The sequence below is a fragment of the Siniperca chuatsi genome, linkage group LG6 (genome assembly GCF_020085105.1).
Source record: "Siniperca chuatsi isolate FFG_IHB_CAS linkage group LG6, ASM2008510v1, whole genome shotgun sequence".
In the NCBI taxonomy this organism is placed as follows: domain Eukaryota; kingdom Metazoa; phylum Chordata; class Actinopteri; order Centrarchiformes; family Sinipercidae; genus Siniperca; species Siniperca chuatsi.
Genome location: NC_058047.1, coordinates 20,941,969 through 20,952,968, shown reverse-complemented (window position 1 = coordinate 20,952,968; position 11,000 = coordinate 20,941,969). Strand labels below are relative to the sequence as shown.

Sequence of the window (11,000 nt, the reverse complement as noted above, 5' to 3'; positions counted from 1 at the left end):
TTTCTTTCTTTCTTTCTTTCTTTCTTTCTTTCTTTCTTTCTTTCTTTCTTTCTTTCTTTCTTTCTTTCTTTCTTTCTTTCTTTCTTTCTTTCTTTCTTTCTTTCTGTCTCAGATCCCAGACCTGTTAGTGAATGTTAGTCACTGTATTATTGAATGCCATTACTGAGTACAAAGCCGACACCAATACCAAAACAATCCATACCAAGGCACTGCAGACAAATGTAGGCCAGATAATGTACAACTGAGGTCTTCACCAGTAACCATGAATTTCCTTGAAGCATACAGGCGATCTCAGGTAGTCACTGTCGGTGAAATCAGACACTAACAGTGCAGGATGAGCGTTTCTGTGTCAGGGACCTGATTTTCTTTTATTGAGGCACTTTACAGTTGTCACATCCCATAACATGTACTGTGCATACCTAGTGCCTAGCATATATTGTAGTCTCCACATACATGTACCATAGTCTTTGTGTGTGGCTGTAAAAAAAAAAAAAAAGCAAGCTCCTCACAATGCAAACATCACTGTCAGTTATATCCCACTGCAATACATGTAAAAAGGAAAACAAATAAATAGTATTTGAATACAGATTCCGCTGTGTTCCGCTTGAGTATGATTCCGCTGCTTCATGTTTAGATCAATAATTTTGGGTTAGCATATTGGAAAAGCACAAACAGATTACTAGTTAATAATTTTGCATGCTTACAAGAAGCAGAACCTCTAAATGCAATAAAGGAATGTAATGCTGAGTGCCTCTGCTCTCTGTCAGTCATGATATTATTGTTCATGTGTCTTGTCATGATTTCATATCAGATTATCTGCCTGGTTATCAAGAGAAAAAATAACATTCAAACTCAATTCAAACAAAGTAAAAGATTGCAATATTTCTTGGGTGGAACACGCACCTTTCTTTTTAGAAGACCCAGTTCACTGAAGCATCGCTGCATCAGGCACCAGATGTGTGTGTACTGTACAGTATGTGTTTGATGGTTGTTAATCAACCCATCACAGCCTGTCAGTCAGAATAAAGGTCAGACGAAGGATCTCACACTGACATACCTGACACACGCACACCACCTGTCTCTCTCTCCCAAACACCAGCGCTCCCTCCCCACTGTGCTGCCTCCTGCTGACATTTGCTCCCTCCAGGACTGTCTGTACACTCTGCTCCCCCGCTAGTGCTGCTGAGTGCTGGCCACTCATGACACCTCGGGGCAGGAGATAGGCCAGGAGAGCCCAGGAGCCTGGCAAGGAAATCAAAGTTCTCTCAGTGAGAGTGAGTGGTCCAGCTATCAAAGAGTGGCTTCCAGCTCTGGCATGCCTGGCAGATAGCGACCAACACCTCCATAGCGTTCTCTTTCTAATGATCCTGTGGCTGGAATAAAGAGCTCGCTAAAAGCTAGATGTGATACACTTCTACTCGTGTGGAGTCACATATTATCAAATCAGCAAGCATTTGATTCAAATATAATTTCAAGTAAAACAGGCCGTATTCCATACTCATGTGTCTGTCATGCCATCACTTTGCCAACATTTTCTATCAACTAATGTAATCATGGTTACCCATTGTTTTCAACAGCTTATGTCTATTTATATGATGAGCTAGAGCCTATCCAAGCATGCTTTGGGTGAGACAAGGAAACACCCCCGAACAGGTCCCCGCTATATCACAAGGCTAACATAGATAGCGGGACACTCATATTCACACTTATGAGCAATTTCAAGCCTCCACTTGACTAGCGTCTAGTTGGACTGTGGGCAGAAAGCAGCCCAGATGGATGAACAACGCAACTTCACACAGAAACAAAATGACCTGACAGCTAGTTTTTTCCAGAGCTTTCAGCTGCATCCCCCAGTCTTCATCAGCAGATGACAACTGAGCAAGCTCTAACCGCTGATAAAGACAGTGAGATTCAGCTGAAAGCTCTAGAAAAAGCTAGTAAGTGGACTTTTCGGCTTGTAAAATTTATTAAATTATATTCACCACATATTAGCTAATGTTAAAATGAATATAACCTTTGCAAGGCCTACTATAGTAACCATTTTACACAAAGGAGAACAAGAGTCTAAGACACAAAGCTATACTTTTTACTGTAGCATTTTCACCTGATTAACAGTATTTCATTTATGAGTCATTCAATAAGAAGAGAATTTAACTTCACAACAACTCTTAAAATCGAATATTACAGTGCTGTGATATTGTTGCATTACTGTACTGTAGCTAACAGTTAAGATAACCTCTTCTTGTGTTGTCCTTGTGCCATTGACACAATGCAGAGGTCTGCCAGAGACAGTAAAGAACCAAAACATTCTGTCTAAATATGGCTGCCTTAAACATGCTGAACTCATGCATTAGATGCATGTACAGATACTTTTAACTATGTTGCTAAGGCCTCAATCAATCAATAAGCACCATTTATGGTGGCAAGAATTTCTTACATGTTCACTTGAACATAACTATAAAACAAGGATACTTAAAAAACTTGTTATGTTTAGAGACATCAGCATATGCAGAGGCTGATCCATCAGTCAGGCATAACAACTGATTATGTGGGCTCAAAGGGAAGAAGCATTTTAAAAATGTAGTTAATATTTGCATTTTCTTCTTTCAAGAGAAGTCAGTGATGGTTTTTTCAAATGTAAAAGTTGTCTTCCATGCCATCCCCCAACTCCATCACCTTTGCATTATATATTTCCCTAATACATAATCATCATCAATAACATGTTAATCTCTGGAGAGGACCTGTAATGGAAACTATCTGACTATTTCCTGCTACAAGCTGTGTTCAATTACTGCATATTGGACCAGTGCAGCTCTCTGATCTAATAGCAGACATCCTTGGAATCACCCCAGAGAAACTGAGACAGGCCCATCAAGCTACATGGCAACTGCAATTTGCTGTAAGGACATCTTCAATATCCTGTTTACTCCCTCAGCCAAAGTCAACGGTAGTTTACACCCAAAACACAAATGCCATCTCAACAAAAAGAGATGTTAAGTGTGTATGTGTCCTGACCTTACCCCTCCACACTAACCCTGCTACATGGTCTGCCATTTTAAGTGTTGTAGTGACAGCATTTTAAAGCTAATTCATAGCCGTCCTACCGTCCCTCTGGCATGGGTCACAGCTATTGATTGAGCCACTTATACCCTCAGCATCCACCAACCCATCCATCCATCCCCCCATGACCACTCCTTGGTGAGTTAAGTATGTAAGATCCTGAGAACACTTACACTACAGGAGAGGGCTCTGTCCTTGACAGCTGGCCTCAGAGAGGGGAGAGGGGAGAGGAGAGACGTGCTGGGCTGATACCTGCTGAAAGGAGACCTCGGCTTTGTTTGCTTTCACATTTAGATGGTGGCAGGTTCAGTGTAATGGACACTCTGAGTAAAGGACACTTGGCTTCTTAGCTGAGTTGAGAAAAGGCAGGTTAAATAAGAATTGAAATTTACTGTTTGTAGGTGTGATGTATACTTCTTGTGGAGCTGCGCAGAATATGATAAATATTAGCTCAACACACAATCTGTGATGTAAATGCAAACAAAGGCGAGTGACCATCGCCTACCAAGGTGAAATTCAGTCAAGTGGGATCAACCACACACACTTATTTGCTATTGGTTGAGGCTGCGACTTCGGCGGTCAAAGTTCACCAAAGTTGAACTCCATGCGAAGCGAATTTGCTTTGCCACCGGAAATTAATGTTTTATTCGCCCCTTCACTCCCATAGAATGGAAGTGAACGGGAGGTGAATAATTCACTAATGTTAATTTCGAGTATGTGTGACCATGCCCTTAAGTTCAACTTTGGTGAACTCTAACACATCAATTTGCTCCATTAACCCATAGCAAGCCATCTTGACAGTGCTGACCTTTGAGGAGCCGGGGAGTTTAAAATAGTGGAAGCTATCGTATTTGTGTTGCGCAATTCACTTTTATTTACCTCCTCTGTTGGAGTAAAAACGGTTCCACAAAAGAGCAATGGTCTTCAAACAGTTAGGAGACAGGAGTTGATGATACAAACAGATGTTACATCTTTTGGATAAACTGTGTGAACTTCTGTCTTGTCAGCGACTGAGCTAAGCTAACAAGCTTGCTAAGAGGCCATTAGCAAGCTCGTTAGCTCTGACAGTTTTATTTACCCTCTTCAATAACTTTTTATTATTTTATTATTGAACAAAATGCGAGTTGGAAGGAACAGTAGAGAGAAAATGGAGAGAAGCTCCGGGAGCTATTGTGACTGACTAGCACTAGCCAGCAACAGCAGTTCACCAACTAGTCCTGCAAATAGTCACTACATCACCAAGCTTCTGGCCCCACCTAATTTGCATGGACAAGCAAATGTCACTTTGTGGTGTGACTTCTCAAAGACTGAAAACAGGGAAACAGCGAGTTTGGGTCTGTTTAAGGTAACAAAATATGCCTACCACCTGTTGTCACTTGCCAGGCAACCAGCAGAGATTCCAGGAAGTTACAGTGCCCAGCCAAGAAATAGTTCCACACATATCTGCCCATAAAACCATAACGTGTTGTTTTTACACTTCAGTTTTAGTACAGATTATACAAACGAAATATAACATGCTAATTAGTGAGCTTTAGAGGTGCTGATAGTCGGATGTTGTTACCTTTGGACAAAGCCAAGCTAGCTGTTTCCCTCTGCGTGTGTTTATGCTAAGCTAAGTGGCTACTAGCCTAGCTTAATATTTAGTGTACATACAGTATATGAGAGTGTTAACTTCTCATCTAACGCTCAGAAAGAAATTAAAACTGTATTTCCCAAGTTGCAGGTCACTTCTAATGCACATCAGAAAATATGAAGAGCATCTCCATGTGCATGTTGCCATGCAAATCATCTGAAAATCTACAGCCTAATCAGCACACTATTTATACCCCCTCCCTCAAGATTATTTTCATTTCATTACATTGTCACTCAGCCAGCTTTGTTTGGCTGAGTCTACATTTGCCTTTGAACATCAACGGCACCTTTTGTCTGAAACTGCTGTAATGTTTCCAGCAATGATCAGATAGCACTTCTGCTATTTTTACTTCTAGATGTGGCACTGGCCCAGAAAAATAAGATCTGAGTTGTTTAGTGAAGCCTGCAAACCTTTTGTGGTGCATCTAAAAGGAGGCCTTCATCTAATGATACACAATAGCATTGAAATATGCAGATATAACTAAATAACTGGTGGTCTTATTCATCCTATTTAAGCACACTAAGAATACCAGCTATTTCTTTGATCCATTGAATGAATAAGGAGACATTTTAAGAAACACATTTATTTTAGGGCAATTGTCAAGTGCTTAGTCACTCCAAGACGGTAAGAATCAAGAGTACACTGGCACACAATACCATCTAAGAGCCCCTTGGCTCATCCCTCCACATTTCTGTTTCTCTGAGAGTCCTGTATCCCTCATTTCGGTAAAGTATTGCTTTCATTTCCTCTCAAATGTCTCTTCTACAAACTTCAGAAAATGTTTAAATGTTTGATCATTGTGTCGTAGAGCATCCTGCCATCCAGTAAATGATGGGGTTGATGATTAGGTGGGATAGTCGTAGAGGCAGGTCAGCACTCTGTGGAGGTCTTCACAGCATGAAAATGCTCACACACAACACACACACACACACACACACACACACACACACACACACACACACACACACCACCAGTTACCTACAGTTTGTAGGTGAAAAGTTTTTGCTCAGTTTTAGTGAGTAGCAGAAGTGTTGCTGAGTGATGAATAGACACAGTTCACATTTGATTAGTCAGCATGGCTCATGCACACACACACTCTCACACACATATATACCTGAATAGGGTCTAACGCATCCATTATAAGAGGTACTTTTCACTGATTGAAGTCTTAACATTCCCATCCGGTGCTGATTCCCTCATCTTTCGCATGAATGAGTATCCCACCCTCCCTTCCATCAGCCCACTAGTCAGTTAATCAGGCGGCTTCACTGTGTGTGAACGCCTCCAGTAGCTCCAGCAGCTCCAGCCAGCCTGTAGATCGGGAGGCAGGCAGGGCGCGGCTGGATCAATGTCCTGACATCTGAGGGAGACAAAGCCAGTCGAGACCCCAGGGCCTGCAGCCTCCCTGCTGCACTCTGTCAATTCCACTCATCTCCCTCCGCTGGCTCGCCCTCAAGAGCCTCTCAGCTGAAGAAATAAGTGGATTCTTTCACCCGCTGGAGATCAAAATCACCTAGAGAGGCAAGAGGCAAAGTGTCAAGAGGGACAGTAGCTACAGAAAGTACATTACATGTACTGCAGCTTTAATTATAAACAAAACTTAAAATTACCAAATACTATTACAAGATGGGTGTGGTAACACAGATATGAATTTGCCACCCACCATAACATTAATAAAAACCACTGTAAAAAAACACAAGTGATTGGGACTCATGGAAAAATAATTCTGTGGAACTAACTTCCTTCCACTTCTCTGTTTCCCTGCTTAGCCTAATCCTTAATCAATGGAATAATTCAATGGTAGTACTGTTAAAATTTGGTTGATCAAGTATAAATTATGCTAGCGGCTCTGTGAGGTGGTACTTAGGAACAGCGGTGATTAAAACTAAATGCCAACGCCAGCATGCCAACACGCTCAGAATGACAATGCTAACGATGCTGATGTTTAGCATGTATAACGTTTACCATGTTCACCATCTTAGTTTAGCTTGTTAGCATGCTAAAATTTGCACAAAACACAAGGTACAGCTGAGGCTGATGGGAATGTCATTAGTTTTGCAGGTATTTTCAATTAGGATTTAGAGTACATCATAGCAGAGAGACAGCACTGGTGAAAATTACAAATTACTTTTAATTGCATTGGACGATGGATTTGTCTCTGTACTTGTCTTGTTAGATCTTAGTGCTGCAATTGACACCATTGACCATCACATCCTATTACAGCGACTGGAACATTAAATTGGCATTAAAGGAACTGCATTAAGCTGGTTTAAATCCTATCTATCACATCGATCTCAGTTTGTACATGTTATCGTTGAGTCACGGAGTTCCGCACGGTTCTGTGCTTGGACCGATTCTATTCACCTGATATATGCTTCCTTTAGGCAATTTTATTAGGAAACACTCCATAAACTTTTATTGTTATGTGGATGATACCCAATTATATCTATCGATCAAGCCAGATGAAACTAATCAGTTAGCTAAACTTCAAGCATGCCTTAAGGACATAAATGGATGACCTGCAATTTTCTGATGTTAAACTCTGGCAAAACTGAAGTTATTGTACTTGGCCCCAAACACCTCCAAGACACATTATCTAAAGATATAGTTACTCTAGATGGCATTGCCCTGGCCTCCAGCACCACCGTAAGGAACCTCAGAGTTATCTTTGATCAGGATTTATCCTTTAGCTCCCACATGAAACAAACTTCAAGGACTGCCTTCTTTCACCTACGTAACATTGCAAAAATCAGGCACATCCGTCTCAAAATGATGCAGAAAAACTAGTCCATGCATTTGTTACTTCTAGGCTGAATTATTGTAATTCCTTATTATAAGGCTGCCTGAATAAGTCCCTCAAGACTCTCCAGTTGATCCAGAATGCTGCAGCGCGTGTACTGACAAGAACAGGGAAAATAGATAATATTTCTCCAATATTAGCTTCTCTGCACTGGCTCCCTGTAAAATACAGAATAGAATTTAAAATCCTTCTCCTCACCTACAAAGGTCTTAATGGTCAGGCTCCATTGTATCTTAAAGAGCTCATAATACCTTATTACCCGACTAAAACACTGTGCTCCCAGAATGTAGGGTTCAAGCTACCAAGCTCCTCTCCTATGGAATCAGGTCCCAGTTTAGGTTCGGGAGGCAGACCCCATCTCCACATTTAAGAGTAGGATTAAGACTTTCCTCTTTGATAAAGCTCATAGTTAGGGTTGGCTTGGATGAGTCCTGAACCATCCCTTAGTTATGCTGCTATAGGCCTAGACTGCCGAGAGACTTCCTATGATGCACTGAGCTCCTCTCTCCTCCTCTCCCTCTCCATCTGTATGCATTTTTATCCCATTACTGCATGTTACTAATTCAACATCTTCTCTCTCCCATAGTTTTGTGCATTCTCAGCTCTCTCCTCTCTTCTTCTGTCGCTTTTAGCAGGTATTTCTGTCTCCAGAGCTGCAGAGTCTGGACCTGTGATTGTGGGCCACCTGCTGCCCTCGTGTTCCTGCTCGACAACTGCTACTACAATTGTTATTATTAGTCTTATTTCTATTATTATAATTATTATTTCTATCATTATCATTCCTATTATTATTACTTTATTAATATTACCACTACCATTACATTAATATTATTTTAAAATTCTAGATCGAATTTGCATTTATAAATTGAATTGAATTATTTGGTCATAAACCAAATGTTTGGACAAATAAAAATTTTGACCTGATGATGGCGCAAGATGAAAAGTTAAGGGATCAACAAAGTCAGTAGGATTCATCCTCTGGGCACCATGAATGTCTGGCATAGCCATCCATAGAGCCACACTGCTGACATACAAATCCTGATTATAATGATCTAAAAATGGCTGTCACTGACAAAGAATATATACTTTGTATTTTGAAAGCTTTTAATTTATGGGAGCCCTTGAAAATGAGATGGTACATCTCTAGATTTTTATTTATCCTGATAGATAATACATTTTCACAATTTGCATTTGTGATTAATCGTATCCTTAATGCAGTTAGTCATCAATTAAGGACACTGCTAATAATTTTAGGATGTAGGCAGGAAGTAGTTTGTTCTAAGGTATCCTGAGTCTAGTGAAAGGACAGAGTTACAGTCTTCATGAGAGGTAGAAGAGGAGAAGTAGTTTTTTTTAAGTGGGTCAAACTTTTAGGAACTTAAACTTTTAAATTAGATACAACTTCTTAGTTTTTCTGGGCATCAGTAAATTTTCAATGAACTTTAATACACCACGTGAAGACTAATTTTAGCTCTGGATGAGGCCCTGTCCTGCACTCTGTGCTTTGCCTTGTGTGCTCTTTGCCTCTCTGACAGCTGCGTACACCAGCAGGAGCTGTGGCTGAATTATTGAGGAAAGGCCATAAAAAGTTTATGAATGCAAAAACTCACTGTAGATAGAAAATCACATGAATGCTTAAGCTAATATACTTACTAGCCAATACATACATGTTTATGTAACTGTCAAAACATTAACACGTAGGTGGTATTGATATAAACTCCGTCTTAAAACAGTTTCTGCTCATTAACATGCTAATCCTTGCAGAAAGGAGCTCCAAGCTTCAATCTACTCCATACATATATATTTTTGCAGTTTACTTTCTATCTTGTATTTTTCTTTTGTTACTGTGTATTGTGTAAGAATATTATGTAATCATGGTCACACTCTATGACTATGACGACATAATGTACAGCATTGTGCACCAAAGTGAAGGTACAAAAAACTGAAAAGACATGTTTCCTGACAACCACTTACCTTGGGTCTTACAAACTTACAGCCTTAGTGGTATCAAATTATACCAAAGCATGTCAGTGTTTAAAAGAGAAACAACATAGGCACTCTGAATAACTTAAAGCATTTCCTATCCTAACAGACAGATACTGTATCGTCATCAAAGTCAGACTGTTGAAGCATTAGTGTACTTTGCACAGTAATGGCTCTAAGTTATTCAGTGTGCTCTCCAGCCTTTTCCCCCCTCAACTCTGTAGTCATAGATGCATCACCTGATCTCCTGCTGGATTACACACAGCGAATACCGGTTCACCTTAATAATAAGTTCAGGATCCTTCATAGTGAAGATTATAATGGATTTTAGTCCAGATCCATCAAGTCTTATATTGAACATTGAACACAGTGGGCATTCAGGGACACACACACACACACACACACACACACACACACACACACACACACACACACACACATAAACACACACCACTCAGGAGCACACCTGACTGGTCTCAGCCACATAAGCTGATTATGCAGAGGAGGGACACAATTAACAGTAATCAATTTATACAACCCAGCTGTCCGTGCCAAGCAGACAGTAAGTGTACAGATGGAGATGGAGCGAGGGGTTACATAACAGCAAAGCCTCCATCCACCTGACTGACAGCGTGACGCTGCCTCTGTAGCTCCACTCAACAATAGAACGACGCTCGCAGTGGCATCAAAGGAAAACAGAGGAATCTGGACCTGCTAGTGGCCACGCAGGCAGACATGAATACATCACTCATGACATAAGCTGAAAATTGAATTTTAGCCAAACTCAGTGGCTTTTCCTATTTGAATCAGCAGGCAGAATACCATGTCTGGGCAACATAGACAGCTGGACAACCGACTACAGACAACGGGATAACTATGCAAACAATAGGCAACAACAATTAGCAATTATAAAAACAGGATAGAAAATACAGGATTGTGCAACAACCCAATTTAATAACATTCCTATCATTCTTGCTAACTTCAAACAGAGCTTCAGGACATACAACTCCTCTTCACTCCAATTAGTAAAAAAATAGCTCCCTGTATGTTGGCTCCCTCAAACAATACCTGAGCCTTGCCGAGGACAGGTGTTTTTGGAGCCAGACAGCTGCATACAAACTGACCTGTCTGGGGCACTTTGGCCAGCAGCAGCAGCAGCCTCCTGTACTCCTGGTACTTCTTGTTCTTGGCCTCAGTCCTGCCACAAAGGAGGAGAATAAAAAAAAGTTAAGACTTTAGTAACTCTGAGAAGAACATGTTTACTACAAGTACTACATCAAAGGCAACTAGACTTTCTTAATTGTCTCTGGGAAGTTTCAGCCCTCATTTAAGTGTCTTCATCGGTTCTGCTGACTGGTATTTAAACGTACATATTTAAACCTCTGCAGGTTGTTCACAACTGAATGTCACATTTGAGTTGTTCAGGTTACATGTGAGTTGTTTTTCAGACCAAACACCCAGTCCAGTGAGTCACTGTCTTTGAATTAGCACATAATTAGTACTTCTAATATGATGATAGAGGTG

General features: G+C 40.6%; 2 protein-coding genes across 2 annotated transcripts in view; one reads left to right on the top strand and one right to left on the bottom strand.

Annotated features, from left to right (window-relative positions):
• Positions 1–11,000, top strand: part of hcn2b (hyperpolarization activated cyclic nucleotide-gated potassium channel 2b) — a 68,177-nt gene that overhangs the window by 48,421 nt on the left and 8,756 nt on the right. The gene's annotated exons all lie outside the window — the stretch shown is intronic.
• Positions 5,257–11,000, bottom strand: part of polrmt (polymerase (RNA) mitochondrial (DNA directed)) — a 53,029-nt gene continuing 47,285 nt past the window's right edge. The window contains exons 20-21 of the mRNA XM_044200638.1: positions 10,601–10,674; positions 5,257–6,206 (exon numbers count right to left, since the gene is read on the bottom strand). Of these exons, the coding sequence (XP_044056573.1) occupies positions 6,157–6,206; positions 10,601–10,674 (124 nt within the window). The 3' untranslated portion in view covers positions 5,257–6,156. The remainder of the gene's footprint in view (positions 6,207–10,600; positions 10,675–11,000) is intronic.